General features: G+C 34.0%; 2 protein-coding genes across 2 annotated transcripts; one reads left to right on the top strand and one right to left on the bottom strand.

The window, feature by feature from the left end:
• Nucleotides 1-5,112: 5,112 nt before the first annotated feature.
• Nucleotides 5,113-13,790, top strand: LOC110719745 (G-type lectin S-receptor-like serine/threonine-protein kinase At2g19130). Its single transcript, XM_021898736.1, has 3 exons — nucleotides 5,113-5,977; nucleotides 6,100-6,258; nucleotides 13,396-13,790. Exons 1-3 carry the CDS (start codon nucleotides 5,113-5,115, stop codon nucleotides 13,788-13,790), a joined length of 1,419 nt encoding a protein of 472 aa, XP_021754428.1.
• A 4,632-nt stretch (nucleotides 13,791-18,422) lies between these two features.
• Nucleotides 18,423-18,800, bottom strand: LOC110719744 (putative lipid-binding protein AIR1B). Its single transcript, XM_021898735.1, has one exon. The coding sequence runs from the start codon at nucleotides 18,798-18,800 to the stop codon at nucleotides 18,423-18,425; it is 378 nt and encodes a 125-aa protein (XP_021754427.1).
• Nucleotides 18,801-20,300: the final 1,500 nt, after the last annotated feature.

The raw sequence follows: 20,300 nt of genomic DNA, 5'->3' as shown, positions 1-20,300 counted from the left end.
CTTACCTATGACCCTATGAACATATGAGGGTCCAAATATCTTATTACTAATCCTAAATCAATTAGGACTCTTTTAGAAATATCTAGAAGGTTCTAGTTTATCCTTTTCGAAAAGATAAAGATCAAAAAAGTTTGAGATTGAATAAAACTTCTCTTTTTGATAATCCTTGTTCTCTTCAAATTAAATACGTTCGGATATAATTTGCATAGAAAACCCATCAAAGACCAAGCTCCGAATAAAATAGATTATCCTTTAAAACCAGCGCACAACGCCAGTCCCAACGCACTACGACAGTGCCAGCGCGGCACGATAGCACCAGTGCGGCGCGATGGTCCCAACACGGCGCGTCAGAGCTAGCGCGGTGCGTCAAAAGCAGTTTTATTCCGATTCAAATTCTGATCGCTATGACTCTCTTATTTCCTTATAAATAGAGGTCGTTTTCCACCGTTTCAGATCATCAACAATGATCACAATCATCATAATCACCAATTCGCTTTCTTGATCCCTATGTTCTTAGCCTTAGCCTAAATACATCCTTGATATTCTCCTAAATCAGTCACAATACCTCATTCACGAGATTCGAGTACTCCTAGTCATCCTCGACGTTGCCTTCGACCTCGACGTGAAAGGTTGATAGTTCTAAGGGTTTGGTCCCAAATCTATATTTCAATTCATTTTTGATTTGTTTACTTTATTGATTTAACTTTCTTGAAGTTCACTAACGTGTGTATTGTTTTAATAGCAAGATGGTTGAGGCATCAAAGTGAGTAATTTAATCACCCTCATTATTATTATTATTTGATTTTGGATTAGAAATCATGTTTAGAATATTATTTTAATTCCTAGTATCATGTTTATGATGCTTATTATGATTTCTAGTATCATGTTTAGGATTACGTTTTGATTTCGTTATTAGTGACATGCTTGGATTTGTTATTAATCTGTTTAGTACCATGCCTAGGATCTTACTATTGAAGATGTTTGTAGGGAATTTTTCAAATTCAACCTTGAGCCCCACTGTGATCATGTCTTTAAGCATGGTGGCAGCCAAAGGGAAGGAAGTTAGAGATAAAAGAGTCGCCAACAACTTTAAGGACCTTGTAAACCGTTCACGGGTGTGAAGGTTACACCCCATTCACGATCACGGAGATCGCTAACTCCATAGTGGCCCGGAACAATGACTGGAAACTCGGGATGATGGTACGAATAGAACCTAAATGAGATTGAACCTGCCCTAAATCAGCCTCTACATAATTCTTATGATATTCATGTGCGCTTTTTGATCAACATACACACATGAAATTAATCCTAAGCATATTTAATCTACGCTGGTTGATTATTAATGCACAAATAAATCTATTATTGACGATCACTTGAATTAAAATCATATTAACCTAAATTAAATTATTAAATTATCTTATTAGGCATGATTTCAAGTACAAATTACCTTTAAACCAACAAGAAGGGCGTGATAAAGCAATAACAATAAATCATGAATAATCAAGCAATGTAATAACTGACACAACAATCATCATCATAATCAATATCATCAAAATATCATTAGTAAGATCTTAGGCATGATACTAAACGGATTAATAACAAAACCTAGCATGTCACTAATAAAAAAGAACAAATCTTTGACCTAAACATGGTGCTAGAAATCAACATGCACTAGTAGAAAAATTGAATTCCGCACCGCACTTTTCGCACCGGTTCTTGAAAACCGGTGGGAAAAAAATGGACAAGATTGGGGAAAATACTTTTCGCACCGGTTTGAACCAAACCGGTGGGAAAAATTAGTTTTTCGCACCGGTTTGGTTCGAACCGGTGCGAATGCTCTGAAAAAAAAACTGAAATATCTTCTTTCTTTCTCCTTCCTCGAAATCTCCTCCTCTCTCACCTACCTTAGCTTATCTCTCCTCCTTCATTCTTCTTCATCTTCTATGAGGGCTGCGATTTTGAGCCGATTTTGAGCAGCCGCGACTTTCCTAGTCACCGTCATCCTCACCGGAGCCGCTTCGAGGTTCTCATGACCCACTGTCACCCTCATGCTTCACCTGCTCTCCACGGCTCCACCACTATTGTCACTCTTCGCCGTCGCATTCTTCTCTGCTCCTTGAAATCTTTCCTTTATCAATGTCTTCTGCATAGATATGGTCTAAGTAATCTCTCTTTCTTTATATTAAAGATTTAATTTGAATTGAGCAAGTTTGAAATTCTAGGGTTAATTTGATGAAGACAATTGTGTTATTTATAGTTATTACATTTTAATGTTGATTATTGTTCATAAAAATCGTGCTATCTTACTATTACTCGTGTACGATTTGCTACGGAATCTAACAATCTTCTCATTTCATCTTGGGATTCTGTAAGTTACTATTATTTGCTTCTTTATAAATTTTTATTTACAATTTTCTTTTGAATTAACTCCATTTAATTAATTTTTTCTTCAATATTTTTAGAGTATTAGGTTGGTGGATGTGGAAAGCAGTAAGGTTAGATTAGAAGTTCAAACAGAAGCTGCAGTACTTGATTGCTGTTTTCAGAATGAGTTTTTTGCTTTCTCTGCTGCTTTTGATGGATCCATTTTCAGGTAGTTTTTTTCCCTGAAAATTTGGTTTTTTGTTGAAATTTGGGTATAATATAATTCAAGGGTTGCTTAATGAAATTGTAATTATTATCCAATTTATTACCCACTTCATGGGAGCAGTCGAAATTTACCTAAAAAGTAAGAAAGAATGAAAATCGAAGGAAGACAATGAGAATGGGAGAGAATGTAGGAGAGATAAGGAGGAACTTGTGGTGGAATTGTACTCTTAGTATCCCTGCTAATGATTTTTGATATGTGAGTTGTGATATTACACCCTAATAAGCGTAGGCGATTCGTTTAGTTTGTTTGAAAATAATGTGAAGATAAAGTATGGATTTTGATCTAAAATAAGGCTAGTCATAATGGCCTACAACATAATACAAGTATTAAAGCAAGACAGCAAGGGGTAGGAAGCTTTGATTCTCGCTCATTGATCATCACTCACTAAAGAGCTTTATTTTGGAATTATAACACTCATGTAGCAAACACAAGCCTAGAAAATGCATGAAAGGACTTAAAAAAGGGTTGGAATCTAACACTTGAAATGTAGGTTAGACTTTGGGTGTCTATCCTTTAATGGGGTAGTATTGGCTTGCCTATGTTTTTGTTAAATATGAAGAATCTTAGAACACTATATATGTTAAGTACTAAATTACTTGAGATGTTAGATGGGAAATTGTATACTCACCCTTGTGTGTATTGATTTATTTTCGGTTGGCTACATAATTTTCAGCTGCTTCAGTGTGAATCATCTTTTCGCTTATTCCGCCAAGGATATATTAGAGTTGAGCCTTATTCACTCATACCTGGAACTATTGAATTAAAAATTCTGGTATCATGGTTATTGGATGTGGGCTTCTATTATGCTACTTAGACAAGTATTAGTTATAATTCTTTCAAAAAAAGTATTAGTTATAATTGAACAACTTGGTTACTTCCAAGCAGCATCAGTCAAAAAATTAGTGCCCCCACCCCACCCCACTGTCTTCCTTAAGAGGGGTAACTAACCTTCATTACTGATTTTGCCACCAGATACTTCACATATATCTAGCAATTCACAAGCCATCAACAAATTATACAAGTCTTAGCTGACCTCAGTTTAATTTTCTTAAAGTAACTATTTATGTATTACAGGTACTTTCGACATGCTTCTGGAGTGATATTTGCCATATCGCAGGAATTGGCTCAGTTTGTATCAATAAACAGGTTATCCTTGCTGCATCATTTCCCTTAGTCTTATTCATACATCAAGACATGTTATACACACATTCATGTGCTAAGGGCTGAGTCAGCTGGAATGAATTTGGAACCTCTGATCTGATTGATTTGCAGGTCCATCCTTCGAACCTTTGCCCACGATGACATTAGTGTTGGGTCTTTATCCTTTATGCTTTGAGGAGCTTTATGCTGAGTACCAAATTAGTGTTTTGGTTGTGTGTGTAGTATATATTGACACTTAGAAAATCTATATACACCTCTCCTAAGAAGTAAATATTACTTCATTGTGTTGCATCTATCCCAAAATCCCCAATCCATTAAGGTGAAGTATTTTGTATGTTATTGGCATATAGTTTTTGGTGATATAAAATTTGAATCTTTAAATTCACTTGTCTGACTGAAGCTTGTTATGTAGCTCAACTTCCTTATGTAAAATTGCAAACAGCTTTGCCTATGAGTCTTGATCAGTTAGGAGTGAGGGTTGCATACATCTATACGTCCTTAAACACTTGGCATCAATATCCATGTTCAGGTTCTTGGCTTCTCTGTTTCGAACCAGAGTTGCTTCCACTTTTGCATCCGTTATCTTCATACTGGCTGTTTTCATATTCAGTGGATTCATAATCCCACGATGTAAGAATACTTGTGAAGTTTTACCTAATAGAATTTGCTGATCATCTGAACATATTACCTACCCGTGTGCTTACTAGCAGCTTCGAGGTGGGGGTGGGGGAGGGGGAGGGGTTATTGCTTAGTATTCTGGACAGAATATGAAATCTTGATGTATTACTCAATTATTTTGCGTTTCTTCATTGGCTTGTTTTACTTATGGCCACCTCAGAGAAACTTAAATATCTAGCCAAGATCTTAAATATAAAAAAGGTTCTGCAGGGCGGCAAGGGTCTCCTTTTGTCCAGCCAAGATCTTCAGGTGGTCAAACTAGCATCCAATCTATGGAAGATTAGGTAATTATTTGTGCTATCTAAGTCAAAAATCACAAATATAATATGCTAACACACTTTTACAGGCAAATAATCACAGCTTAGCGCGGTTGAAAAGATTAGCTAAACCAAATTAGTGTTTGATTAGGTACATTGTTAGACCCTATCACATGACCACCTTTTCAAGTATTATTCACAACAATAAAATCATACAAATATAGAATCCCTTTGAGAAACATTTTGCACTTAAGTTAGTGACTGAAGTTGCCGTATGAACAAAATGCCTCTACTGTAATGATAAACTTCAGTCATTTTAGTGTAAATCTGTATATCATATACTAGTATATGACTTGTTATTCAACCATGAATGTTGTAAACATATTACTAATTGTCTTTTCTTTTTTCTATCTACTTATTCTTTCATGTTATGGAGCTGACACTATCACTGGAAACGGGTATGTAACCGGGGACCAAACGATTGTTTCTGCGACAGGGTTGTTTGAGCTAGGCTTCCACAAACCAGGTAACACTTCCAACTATTACATAGCCATATGGTATAAGAAAATTCCTGGAAAGCCGGTCTCTGACAAGTATACATCGAATCTAAGAATCTTGAATGATGGTAATATTGTTCTTGTTACTAAAGGGTTTAAGGAACCAATCTGGTCCACAAACTTGAAGTACAACAGCTCTAGACCTGTAGAGGCTGTCCTCCTAGATAATGGGAATCTCGTTATAAGGGACGGGTCTAATCCAAGTTCTCCTCTTTGGCAGAGTTTTGATCATCCAACTGATACACTTATGCCTGATGGTAAGTTAGGACTGAATAAACTTTCAAAGTTGAGTAAAGTTCTTACATCTTGGAAGAACTTAGAGGTTCCTGGGAAAGGTCTTTTTAGTGTAGAGCGCGATCCTAATGCTAATCAGTTTATTATGATGTGGAAAAGAATTGAGCAATATTGGACTAGTGGCCTGTGGGATCCTGAACAGAGGATTTTTAGCTTAGTTCCGGAACTCAGGTTTCTGAAAACACAGCTGTATAGCTTCAGTTACGTTGATAATGAGAATGAGAGTTACATAATTTATTCGGTTCATAACTCTTCCATTGTAACAAGGTTAGTCATGGATGTTTCAGGGCAGCTTATGCAGCTTACATGGCTGGAAAATTCCCAACAATGGGTTTTGTTTTGGTCACAGCCTAGACAACAGTGTGAAGCATATAGCTTAAGTAACTTCATTTGTTTTAGAGATTTTTTTACTTAGATTTTTCTTGTACCCTGCTGTAATTTACTCCTACATATATAGTGTGTTTGTTCTGATTCTTTTTCGTGCTTCTGCATGTTGATTCAGCCAGTAGTACAAACCAGCAATGGCAGCAGCATAACCAAAGCAGCAACAACAGTACAACATCAGCACCACAAGAGAAAAACAAACAGCAGCTAGCAACCCACCCAACACCTCATACCAACTCATCCATCACCATGAAGGCATTTATGAACAAATTAAAGGGTAGTTTCATATACAAACTTTTATTTTATTTTTTATGGACGAAAATTGTAATATTACGGCTTTTTTTTTATTGAAAATATGTAATTATATATATATATGTTAGTGTTTATATATCAATTTAAGTGAAAAAAATGCAAAAAAAAATTTATTTTATTTTTTTATTTTTTTTTGGGCATTTTTGGCACCGGTTTTGGAAAAGAACCGGTGCTAAAAGGTTTTTTTAAAAAATCTTTTTGGGGACTTTTGGCACCGGTTCTAAGACAAACTGGTGCGAAAAGTATGGTTTTTAGCACCGGTTTTCAACCAAAACCGATGCCAAAAGTCTGATTTCGCACCGGTTTTGAACCGATGCGAAATGTCTGGGGTTTTAGCACCCCCCAAATCCGGGCCGGTTCAAAACCGGTGCTAAATGGGGGTTTTGAACCGGTGCGGATTACGTGTTTTCGGCTAGTGATGATATTAAAAATATTAGTTAACACCCTAAACATGATACTAGGAATCAAAATCAACATCCTAACATAATACTAGGAATTAAAATAAGATCTAAGCATGATTTCTATATCAAAAGAACAATTAAGTAATCAAATTACTTACTTTGATGCCTCGTATTTCTTTCTATCAAAACAATACACAGGTTAGTAAACTTCAAGAAAGATTAAATCAAATAAATAAAAATAAAAATTGAAATATAGATTTGAAACCAAACCCTCGAAACTATCAACCTTTCACGTCGAGGTTGAAGGCAAATTCGAGATTGGCTAGGAGTATTCGAAGCTCGTGAAGAAGGTATGCTGTTTGCTTGGGAAAAGTATCAAGGATGTGTATTAGGATGTATTTAGGCTAAGGCTAAGAAAAGAATAAAGAGAGAGAGAGAAAGTATTAGTGTAGGAATTAGATATGATTGTTGGTGAATGATCAAGCTTGTTGATGATTGAAAACAAGGTGAAACGACCTCTATTTATAAGGAAAAAAGAGGGTTGAAGGATCACAAAAGAGTCGAAAATCAAATCAAAGTAAAACAGGGTGAAACAACCTCTATTTATTATAGACTTGTCGCGGCACGATGATGCTGTCGCTCACCGATGGTTTTGGAAAGATAGAATTCGTACGGAATCTGATTTCCAATCGGATTGGATTAACCAAATTTCCGTACTTATTCTATTTTTACTGGGATTAGGATCATTGAAAAACAAATGTTTTATCCAATGTAAAATTCTTAAATCTTTATCTTTTCAAAAACAGGATAAATTAGAACCTTCTAGAGGATTCTAGAAGCTCACAATAAATCCTAATGGATTTAGGATTGAAATCAACCTTCTAGAAGATTCTAGAAGCTTATAATAAACCCTAATTGGTTTAAGAACGAGGTTAAGGTTAGTGGATCCTCCACATAATCATTGGGTCGAAGGTAAGGCTTTGTTTTGGCTCGGTTTAGTGTTTTGGCTTCAACTTCTTCGTTTTAAGTCGGATTTGGGCTTATAATATATCGTTGGAAATCTATTTTAAAGACCTATGCAACTAACCAATAATTGGATCAAAATAATGGACCAAAATAGACTGTTTTGGATGTTTTTATAAAGAGGACACGAAATGAATGATTTTCAAAGATACGAAATAAATGACTTTTGACTAAACAGTTAAGGAAAGGTTCTAAATGGTCAAGGCTAAAGGAAAATTCACTAGACTCTTCAACTCTTCACCTAACTCGGTAATCAAAGACGTGAAAGTTACTCATCACTGGGTTTGGTTTTTGGGGAGACACAATCAGGTGTCTACAGAAGCCCCCACTTTGTCTGAGTTTAGAGAAATGTAAGTTTCGAAAACAAAAGTCAAAGTAATTCGACAAGGACAAAGAATGATTTTGAACGTTCTGCAATCGTAAATCATTTTATTCAACGTCGATACCTGCATAAAGCGTTAATTCTACAAATAAAGGAGTTAAGAAACACGTATCTTGCACCGTTGGGTACACGTCTCGGCGCGACATCAATTTGCTGAATCAAATTTGCTTTGCAAACTCCACATCTTAGGGAATGCCATCGAAGATTACGGTGCTTCGCTATCTTCAAACTCAGGTGACAACCTCCACATCTAAGGGAATGTCGTCGAAGATCGTAGTGCTTAACCATCTTCAAATCAAAGTGACAACCTCCACTTCTTCGGGAATGTTGTCGAAGGTCGCAGTGCTTAGCCATCTTTAAGTCAAAGGAAGACAACCTCCACATCTTAGGTAATGTTGTCGAAGATCACAATACTTAGTCATCTTCAAATCTTCTCACCTTCACTCCTGGAAGTGGTATCTCCTCCATCTTCGAAAAATCTACCGTAAAAACCTCATCTCTTAAGGTCCTACCGAGCTTCAAATTCATTTCCATAGAAATCTTCCATCATAGGAATTCTTTGTGATTATGCTCAATCACTACTCAATTAACGTACTCCACCAATACATAGGCGAACTCAACCAATACTTAGGTGTACTGAAATGTGCTCAACCAATGCTTAGGTATACTCAAATGTGCTTAGACAATGCTTAGGCGTACTTAAATGTGCTTAGCCAATGCTTAGGCATTCTCAATCAATACTCAAATGTATTCAGCCAATGCTTAGGCGTACTCAATCAATCAATAAGATGATCGTCATCAGGCCGATCATTAACTACGTTTGTAATCAGGCCGATTACTATTCAAATTAAATCATTTATCGCTCATCACGATGCTCAAAAGGCTCAAATGCTCATCAAGAGGCTCAAATGTATAATCATCTACTTTGGAAAGAATCAATTGCTCATCAGGCTTGAGTAGATAATTGTCGTCCAGAAAATCGATCTGCATGAATTCAAGTACTATGTGCCATGTCAGGTTTTATCGCATAGCGACTGTGCTATCGCGCCACGTTGTATCTGTCGTGCTGCGCTGGAATCAAGGTCAGACTCATTCTGCCCGTTCGGCTTCGTTGTTGTTGCTTGTGCCTTTTTGCTCAATCAAATCGCCTCAAATCTATTGTAAAGGTTACTCGTCCGTCAGGGACTTAGTGTACCTACCTCTATATTTTGGACTATAGGACTTTGCTCGTATTTATAGCTTTCTTGAGGTTGACCTAAGGCTTGGTGTACTTAACGCATTGTGGTTGATTGGCTTAAGGTTGACTCAAGGCTTGGTGTTCTTGACTCATTGTGTGACTCAATATACTCAACTTGACTCGATGGGTTATGACTTGATGTGTGTAAACTCAACTCAACGTGATGACAACCCAATGTGCATGACTTAACTCGATGTGATGTGACTCAATGTGTATAATCAACTCGATGTGGTGATTGTGCTCGTGCAACTCAAAAATGCAGAAAAACAAAAATTTTCTGTCATTTTCGTGGAGGGTACCAACTTTCTCCTGAAATAGAAAGACGTGAAAAGGAAAAGAGGTAGAAGTTAGGTGAAAATCAAAAGCGGTGAAGTTTTCGAACTTCCTCAACATGAATTAAACAAGCGATAGTGCATGTTAAGCGAGCTTAATCAAGTGTATGCGTTGATGTTGTATCTCATGGTGCAAGGATTGTAGCATTCTAGACTATCCCTGTTGATGACTCGATAATGAAAGTATTTAGGTAATTCAGCCATGTTTAGAATTACATCACAATTGAAATTATGTGGAGAGAAATCACGGATGCAGAAATGCTAGAAAAAACATACTCTACTTTTCATGCAAACAATGTTTTCCTGTAGACACAATACCGTGAAAAGGGTTTCAAAAAATTCTGAATTGATATCTTATCTCCTTGTGGCTGAGCAAAATAATGAACTATTAATGAAAAATCACATAATGACGCCCAAATGGCTCTACTCCATTCCCTGAAGCGAATGCGACATCCCATAGTGGGAAAGAGCAAAAGGTTATAGACCACACTAGCAGTCGTGGTCGGGGCCGTGGCCGCAGACGTGGATATGGTCATGGTCGAGGTGGTCATTTTAGGAACTCATACTATTACCAGAAGTGGGACAATAAAGATGGAAATAAGAATGAGAAGGATAAAATGAAAATATATTCTATTTTATGGTGTAAAAGGCCATTGGTCTCGTGTGTGTTGCACACTAGAACATCTTGTAGATCTTATGGAAAACTTGATTAAGTAATTGTCGTATCACTTTTACCCAATTTTGGGAATTATTCTTGGTTCCCATAAAATTCGAGTGTCAATGGTGTATAACTGGGGAGTTCTTCTATCAAAGGAGGCATGCAAGCATGGTCAGAAAATACGGAGTGAATTACAAGGGAGATTGAGAGTGGTAGCAGCGGCAATTCGGAGGAGTGATTGGAGCGAGGAGTTCACCGGTTTTGGATCGACGACGACGAGATTCATAAGTGATACTCTCCTAGTATTATTCTTCTTAATTTCGTACTATTATTTTCACTTTCATGAACTTGTAGTTTTGATTTATTTGAGTACTAGTCGTATGATTTTTGATTGATTAAATAAATTCAAGTTTGGTTATATATTCGAATTACATTGTTCAATCAGTTATAATTGCATTTCATGCTTAATTTGCTATCCTATTAAGCATAATTATGTCGTTTGAGTACAATTGAATGCTAATTATGTGGTTTGGCCTAGTTTAAATTGCATAATATTAATAGTACTAATCTAAATCGAGGTTTGCGAATGGTCTTAGTTTAGGTTGGAGTGTAATTCGATCTAATTAGATCAATCACCTATGTGTTATCTAATTAGGATTTATGATGTCCTATATCAATTGCTTCTAGATTTAACTATTGTAGGTTGCGATAATATTTACAATAGAAAATTGTAGTTTAGAGTTAGTATCAGCCTAGTTCAATACAAACTAGATGAAAGCCCGTGCGATGCATGATTTTTCGTACATATATCTCAAGAAAAGATATTTCCTATATACTCTAAGTTTTTTTTTTTTTATAATTATTTGATTTATTTTACAATTTAATAATTTCAGACAAAAAAAAAAAAACAAATAATAATTTAATAAAAATGATATTGCCAATTACAAAAGTATAAATTTTTTTGTTGTAATTTATAATGCGACTTAATTTATTGTTGTTTTGTATTTTATTCGTTGTTGTTAGTTACATGACAATAATATGATATCTTTAAAAAAAAATTGTAAATATCATATTTCATTGATTACATATTAGGATAAAATTTTTAATGTGAAAAGATAATAATTTTTTACTTTTAAAATAATTTAAATCCTTAATCATTATTCGTTGCTTTTTACACTTGAAATTAAACTCTCAAATCTATATATCATTTTGTATATTTTCTTGTGATCCCTTGATCTCTAACAAATTATCTGTCTTTTCAAATTTTTAGACATAAAATGTTTAAAAAAGGTAAAGTTTTTTATTGAGTTATAAGTTTAAAATTTTTTTTATGAAAAAAACATCTTATTAATCGGGTGTTTAGATAAAACCACTAATTTCATAAGATAATTTTTATTTTTTTAATAATTTAAATCCTAATATCCCACGGTTTTTTATACATAAAATCTCATAAAAATAATTTTTGTAATTAGATCATACTCATAATATTTTTGAACATTTAAAATAATAGTTATTAGATGTAATATTTCGATGTAAAAAAATTTGTATTAAAAAAAAAATTCGATAGGATCACCAACTTTGTTCACAACGATATCTCTTCCATCTAATAAAAGTGGATAAATAGAACATGTTATCAAAAATAAAATTTATATAAAATTAATCTTTATAGTCTTATAAAATAAATTAAAATATTTACCAGAAAGTGAATAATTGTTGTGAAATTAATCTAAAATTTGTAATTATACAAAATTAAATCTGTGCATTGAAATTTTTTGTCGTCCCCAATTGCCCAACAATAGTATTTAATCATTATTTTATTGTCGCTGACAATGCATGCGATATTGCTTCTTATTTGTAACGACTGAAAAGTATCTAACGGAGTAGATTCTTCCTTCAATCAATTTTGAACAAAATTGTAGAACAACGTTGACTTTAATTGAGGCATGAACGTAATCACCCTGTAATTAAAAATAAAATTAAATTAAGTTAATTTTATGACTTAATAAGCTACCTAAATCACAAAAAATTTGCTTTAATCATAAAATTAATTGATAAAAACTAAAAGGTTCATTAAAAGGTTTAATAAATGTAAACGATTTATAAAGATATAATACCTCCTCATCCAATAGGATCATCAGGCGAGAAACTCGTACTTTGATATTCCAAAGATTTTTGTGGTACTTATTGGGTAATTTTAAATTAATTTTGTGGTACTTATTGGGTAACTTTCAATTGATTAAAGATTAACTATTGGTGAGCGTAGTAAGGGTAACTTTAATTTAGGTGAGTAAAGAGAAATTTATCCTTTTTACTAACCCAAAGAAAGTAACAAAGTCACTTATACCAGCTGAAAATGCTCCGATTAAGATTGATGTCCCAGAAGGACAAGTTCAAGTTGGAAATGATTCTTAAGCACGCCTGAAGCGTGGTAGACCCATCGATTCCAAAGATAAAAATCGTCGAAAAAGAAAAGGAGCAATAATTGATAATGGACAGACCAAGGAAGTTATTAATTTTGAAGGATATCCAGAGAGATCTTAGACATGATGGAAAGAGATATTCAGGTACCTGACAATGAAGAAATTTCAACAAATTTTTTCATGTTTGGAATTACATGGAACCGAAACCAAATCGACGTCGATGATGTTTTTGCATGAAATGTGGCATTAGATGTCATGAATGATGATGAGGATCATGAGCCAAAATCCATTGATGAATGTAGACAAAGAAGCGATTGGCCAAAATGGAAAGAAGCAATTGAAACTGAATTGAAATCTCTCAAAAAAAGAGAAGTATTTGGACTTGTAGTCCGTACATCTGAAGGTATGATACTAGTGGGATAAAAATGGGTCTTTGTACTAAAAAGAAATGAAAATGGTGATATTGTAAGATATAAGGCCCGATTAGTTGTACAAGGATTCTCACAAAGACCCGGTATTCATTATGAGGAGACATACTCTCTTGTGGTGGATGCAACTACTTTTAGATTTCTAATCAATCTAGCAATAAGAGAAGGACTTGATTTATGCTTGATAGATGTAGTCACAGCTTACTTATATGGCCCACTAGATAATGACATTTACATGAAACTCCCAGAAGGATTTAAACTGCAGGAAGCAGCAAATGCAGGTTCTCGAGAACAGTACTTAATCAAATTGAATAGATCTCTATATGGATTGAAACAATCAGGGAGAAAATGGTATAATCGTCTCAGTAAGTATTTGTTGAGAGAAGGGTATAAGAATGACCCTATATGCCCATGTATTTTTGTAAAGAGATTTGTATCAGGACATGTCATAATTGCAGTATATGTTGATGATTTGAATATTATTAGAACTCCTGAGAAGATTTCAATAACAATAGAGTGCTTTAAGAAAGAATTTGATATGAAAGATCTTGGAAAAACTAAGTGTTGCTTAGGGTTACAAATTGAACACCTACAGAATGGAATCCTTGTGCACTAGTCAACATACATAGAAAAGGTTCTTAAAAGATTTTATATGGATATAACATAACCATTGAGTAGCCCTATGGTTGTTAGAATACTTGATGTAGAAAAATATCTCTTCCGACCTCCGAAGAATGATGAAGAAATTCTTGGTCCTGAAGTACCATATTTAGGTGCAATAGGGGCATTAATGTATCTTGCTAGTCATACACGACCCGACATATCATTTTCAGTAAATTTGTTAGCAAGATTTCACTCATGCTCTACCCGAAGGCATTGGAATGGGGTTAAGCATAAACTTCGTTACCTTCATGGTACGAAAGATATGGGTTTGTTTTTCTCTAACCTATCCAAAGAAGGTTTGATTGATTTTTTCAGATGCAGGGCACATGTCTGATCCTCATAATGCTAGATCAGATTCTGGATATGTGTTTATGTGTGGAGGTACTTTTATTTCTTGGCGTTCTATGAAACAAACAATTGCAGCTATTTCTTCTAACCATGCAGAAATTTTGGCAATCCATGAGGCTAGTCGTGAATGTGTATGGTTAAGGTCTGTAATTCAACATATACAGACAGATTGTGGCATAAACTCCGAGAAAGAAGTTCCAACAATTTTATATGAGGATAATGCAGCATACATCGCCCAACTTAAGGAAGGGTTTATCAAAGGTGATAGAACATAGCACATTTACCAAAATTCTTCTACACTCATGATCTCCATAAGAGTCCTTAAGATTTGCTCGAGTGAAAACTTGGCAGATTTGTTTATTAAGGCGCTCCCAACAGCCATATTCAAAAAGTTAGCTTATGGCATTGGATTGCGTCGTCGAATAGATTTCAAGTGATGTAGTCATGAGGGGGAGTTAATGCGCGCTGCACTCTTTTTTTATTAACCATGGTTTTTCCCATTGGGTTTTTCTGGTAAGGTTTTTAACGAGGCAACATCTTATATGCACATTATAATGTATTCTTTTTGTACGGGTTTTCTTGTAAATTTTTAGTTATTGTTTTATTTAATAGTCATCCAAGGGGGAGTGTTATGAAATAATAAGTGGATGACTATTATCCCATAACTATCTAAAATATTCTAGAGTTGGGTATTTGATCTTATCCGATGATAAAACCCTAGATAATATACTTGTGTATATATCCCGTACTAGATGGAATAATATACAACAACGTACAAAATTTCCCTCATATCTCTATATATTTCTCTTCCATATTTAACATAATCTATCTTTTCCTGATTTTATTTTATCATGTAAAATTTGTACTAAAATGCTACTTTATAATTAAGTTTAATCTTAGAATGTGCCTTAAGTTGGTTTGACCCCTTTTCCAGTGAGAGCACGTACAAGAGGTTTCATTGCCAGGTTAGCGAGTTGGGTTCTAAATAAATGTGGGCCCTACAAATGTTAATTTATTTGCGAAAGTCGAAAATGTTATGTTGATTGGGATATTTTGCTGATTAATTTACAGAATTGGCACTAGATAAACGATTTTTGTTCATCATGATGATAAAGTGGGGCTTCCTCAACTAATTATGCAACAATTATCATTGTTATTATCAATTGCTCAGGGAGTTGACACTCAGCTTGATTGGTTAATTTTAGAGTCTAATTGGCCAACCAGGAGGATTAATATATATATATATATATATATATATATATATATATATATATATATATATATATATATATATATATATATATATATATATATATATATATATTGAATGGAATAGGGAGGGGTGATTGCATTTAATAATAATGGTCATTCGGCACTTACAATCATTTATCCTTTAAGAGATCTAAATTCTCAATACAAGAATTAAACACCCCTAAACTAATGGCATCGCTTCTGAACTGCTCCTAGATAATTTTAGATGTCTTTGCATCGTTCTTGACGGAGCTCCATTGATATATAGTCACAAAAGTGATAAAACTTGATTGGTCATCAAGATCTACATATTTGCAAGACGAATCTTCTAATTCTGCACCCCTATACCAACAGACCCGCAATTCCACAAATTTGTAAAACGAATCTTTCAAATTTGTATCCCTGCACACACTAAAAACAAACAAACAAACAATACTAAACCCTACATGGAGGGACTGACTTAACCTTACATGGAGGGACTGAGTATAATCACCATACTGTTGGTGATCTTTATTGGCTCAAAACATTAAATTGAAGAAGAAATTTGGGACTTACAATCGATAAAAATCGATGGCAGCCCCTAAGTTTTCCTATAGTGGCTAGGTTAGAGGAGAGAGAACAGAGAGAAATTTAGATTTTTTTTTTCTTGACCGCATTCAAATCAATAAGAGTGTCTCGGAGGATTAATATATATTAATCTGCCCATCTTGCTAATTACTATTTTTGTAAAACAATCTTGCTAGTTTCTTATTCTTAGTTTTAAGCATATATATTGCGTTAAAGGTATAATGTATGCCCCTTTTTTTTTGGCATGGGTAGTGCCTCTAAGAATGCATTTTGTATTATTTTACGTTAATCAATAAGTTTGGTGCCAGTATACTATTGTATTTTTCAATTTTAAATTTTTGTTTTAGTTAGCCATATGAAATATATATATGTCATATAAGATTTAAATTTAGTCAAACCTATTGAAAGTAAAATAAATTAGAAACTTCACTACACGAATTAGTACTTTTTCTGGTTTTTTTTTTTTTTTTTTTTTTAGGGTTTTGTTTTTGAAAAACTAAAAACAAAAAAAGGCACCAAACAAGCTCTTAATTATGTTAGCAAGGAATTTATTTACCAAAAACCGGCAGCTTATGTTATCTATTTTCATATTCAATTTATAAATTCCTTCTTCCATAACAATATTTAAAAAACTAGAAAAAAAGGTCAAATCGGTCCAAAAACAAACCCGACCTGAATTTTCAACTTTAATTTGGACCAGAACTGGATCAAATGATTCTGGTCTGAGTCATCAAGGAGGCATGGTTGACGGTTTCAGTCTAAACTGGTTTGAATTGTTGGTTCGTTATTAAATTTCAAAAATTCACAATTTAAGAACATACTATTCAAATAAAAAGAACATAATTTGTATTATTGATACCCAAAGAACATGATCAATTTATATACTTTAAAGAACATTGTTTGTAACGTAATATAGTTTAGACTCAATGAACATATTGATCAAACTCTAGAAACATATTTCATTCCAATTAAAAAGTGATAAAAGAACATTTATCAAAATATAAGGAACATCATATTCAACCTTAGAAAATAACACCAAAATAGCGAAGTAGCTTATTAAAATTGAAATATACCTTTTCTCTCAACAACGAATTCGTCAATTACATATTTCAATTAAAAGATTCATTGAAACAATTTAATCAACTTCGTAATAACATTAAATCACTTTAAAATTCAAATTTTACCATGATTTCTCTTTATATAACTCAATTTCTCTCTCAAATTTATCAAAAGTAATATAGAATGTAAATAATAAATCAATTCCATGAATCAAGGAATATAAATAACAAATCAATCCCTTAAATCAAGGAGAGCATCATTTTGATTTTTTTTTTTCTCGTGTACATTGTAGTTGTACACCATGTTCTTTCCCCGTTTTTATAACTCTTGTATTTTAATTGGGCGTACCATGAGTGATACACCCGAATGTATGATAAAATGGTTTTGGTCCAGTCTGATCCGATTTTGGATCGCTATAGAGCCCTAACCGCAAGACGTACTTTAGCTGCATGTTAGTTAGGTGGTAATAAATGTTGATAACCGGAATCAATTTGTACATGGATTTGTAAGTTAAGTCACTATCCATGCTCATGGTAATGACAATTATTCACTAATTTTCATTATCTAATTATCTTTACCAATCTTTACCATTTAGGGGTGGTAATGGACATTTATATGAAGAAAAACACAATTATTTAGATGAGATTGCATAAATTAATATGTTCATTGCTTGTTGAATTATGCTTTAGTTCAAATTCGTTACTAGGTTTTAGAGGTCATTTTGGCCCTTAAGGTCCAATTTCATGTCAAATTTGACAAAAAAATCAGCAAAAACGCATCATTGTATGTGCATCACGAAAGTTGAGGTAGTTTTTAATACGCGCAAAATGAGACATTTATAATTATTTTTTTTATCAATTTTGACCTCAAATAGAATCCTATAGAGCCAAAATAATTCCCGAAACCTATAAAGAACATATTTCTGGCCCGAAAATCGAAGAAATTTTGCTTTTTAAAAAACGTTAGATTTAATGGTTTTGTTGACGAAAAATGTTAAGTGGTGGTGAAGCCTTTTTTTTTAAAAGTGTGTTATTTTTTGGCAGTAAAATGAAATAATTCTAAAGACAACACATCAAACATTCAAGATTTTTCATTCTTTCATACTCCAACAACAACGAACGACATTGAGATGATCCTCAAATGGAACAAATCAATTACGTCAAGTACATATTATACTAATAGCTAGATAATAATGACGAGTACATACATAAAATGATATGATCATCCTTAGATACTCAAACTCTAAACTAGCTACTTTATTCTTAACTCTTAAATGAAACGACTAAGTTATTAGGACATATAATAAGCTAGCTAGAGCAGTTCCCCTAGCTAACTCGTAATTAGCATATCGTATCGATCACTAGACGGGACACTTGTATTGAGTAGGATTGTTAACTCCACAAGCATTAACGATGGCGAGAAGCTCCTGGTTAAGGAGGTCGCTGCCACTAAGGCCACCAAGGACACCACCAAGGACATTAAGGAGATCGCCAAGGGTACTTCCGAGAGGGGTGGTTTTGAGGCTAGTGCAAAGGCAGAGAACAAGATCAGCATCGGCAATTCCGTGAACGAGCTCACAACATGAGGTCCTTGATTGGCTACCTAACGGGACATTCACCAATTCGTTGGCAATGTTAAGACACACATTTAAGTCAGGGCAAGTAGCAGCATTAGCTGACACAAAAGCAAAGATGGCTAGGTTAACCATCATGAAAGCAACGGCGGATTTGGAGGCCATTTTTGTTTCTTTCTTGAGTTTGGGGGGTTAAATTAATTAGCTAGGGTTTTGATTGAATAAAGGATGTGAATGTGTTTGTAGGTTTTTGGATGTGATTGAAGAGCTGCATGTCATGGCTTTTTATAGACTGCATGGAAGGGTATTTTGGTAATTTGGTTCTGCGCATAATTTGTTTTATTAATGCATGCAATTATTATTATCAAATACAATTTTCTTTAAAATATTACAAATTGTACTGTAAGTACTTTCCAATTCAATGTACCTTGCAAGTTGAGCAACCTGGCTTTAGCTTTTTTCAATTTGCTGATCAAGAAAAAAAAACAAGTACTTTTGTGGTAAACCGAAATCTAAGTTAAGTTATTATCGATCTTAAGATATAATTAAGGATTTAATTAATTAAGAATGGCTCAATAATTTTTTTTTTTTTTTTTTTTTTTTTTTTGACAAGAGCAAAAGAACAAACAAAAACTAAAAACTATAGCAGATTAGAACAATTTATCCGGCAAAACTTAGCAATATCATCAGCCTGTTGTACCTGGTCTCTCTGGACCTTTAAAATCGTGCATCTTTGAAACGTAGCCCCCACTCCCCTGATTTCCTTCAGCAACCAAGCAATCGAAATGTCCTTGCTCAATAATTTTGAGGTGCAGTAGTCGGTAATCTTTAATTAGTTAATTAAAAACTCATGACTTCTTCATTCTAAATTGTTTAGATGACTCATGTATACTTCTGTGATAATCAAGTGTAAATTAGTATACATGTTTAGGCTATATTTAATTAATTAAGTCAATAACATCACAGCTAAGGTCGAAATGTTGAATTTAAAACTAATGTTCAATCAATTACTATTAATTGAGTAGGGTGTGGCCTGGGTTCGTGTTTCAGTATTTAATAATTATTGTTTTCCTATTGTTTTCAAATTCAGAAAGAGTACAAAGTGATGTTTAGATATGTAAATATAGAAACATCATTCCTTTAAACCAAAAAAAAAAATGACATTTTGATCAAGTTGTTTAAAATTAGGGTTTCGGTAAATCACACAATTCGATAAATTAAAACTATCTACAAGTTCAATGGAATCAATACCGACTCCAAGTAAATCTTGTTCTCGTGTCCACTTCGTGTTGTGTTAAATTCTCCATGTAGCATAGAAATTTTATTGTTGCTAATTAACTGCTTGACTTGAGACATGAAACAATCCTTTAATTTAAACAATATGCCGAACGTAGATTGGAGACTATGAATGCTCAAAGTGTTAGGTATGTACTGTGGTGATGGCCATGCATAGACGGTTTAATTAGGCCGGAGTAGTCTTTGGAGAAGGGTTAAGTTAGGTTTGATACCACAATCGTATGAGTGTTGATTGAGGCATTGTTAGCTTGTTGGAGCGCGAAACCAGACTACACGATCATGTAGGTTGAGGACTTGAGGTACACGGTAGTTTACCCTAATACTGGAAGGAAGTTGCAAGCAAGACTAATACTCCCTTGCTTTTTTTAA

Source organism: Chenopodium quinoa, unplaced genomic scaffold (genome assembly GCF_001683475.1).
Source record: "Chenopodium quinoa cultivar QQ74 unplaced genomic scaffold, ASM168347v1, whole genome shotgun sequence".
Taxonomy (NCBI): domain Eukaryota; kingdom Viridiplantae; phylum Streptophyta; class Magnoliopsida; order Caryophyllales; family Amaranthaceae; genus Chenopodium; species Chenopodium quinoa.
The sequence above is the reverse complement of the archived record's forward strand: the minus strand, read 5'-3'. Positions and strand labels throughout refer to the sequence as shown.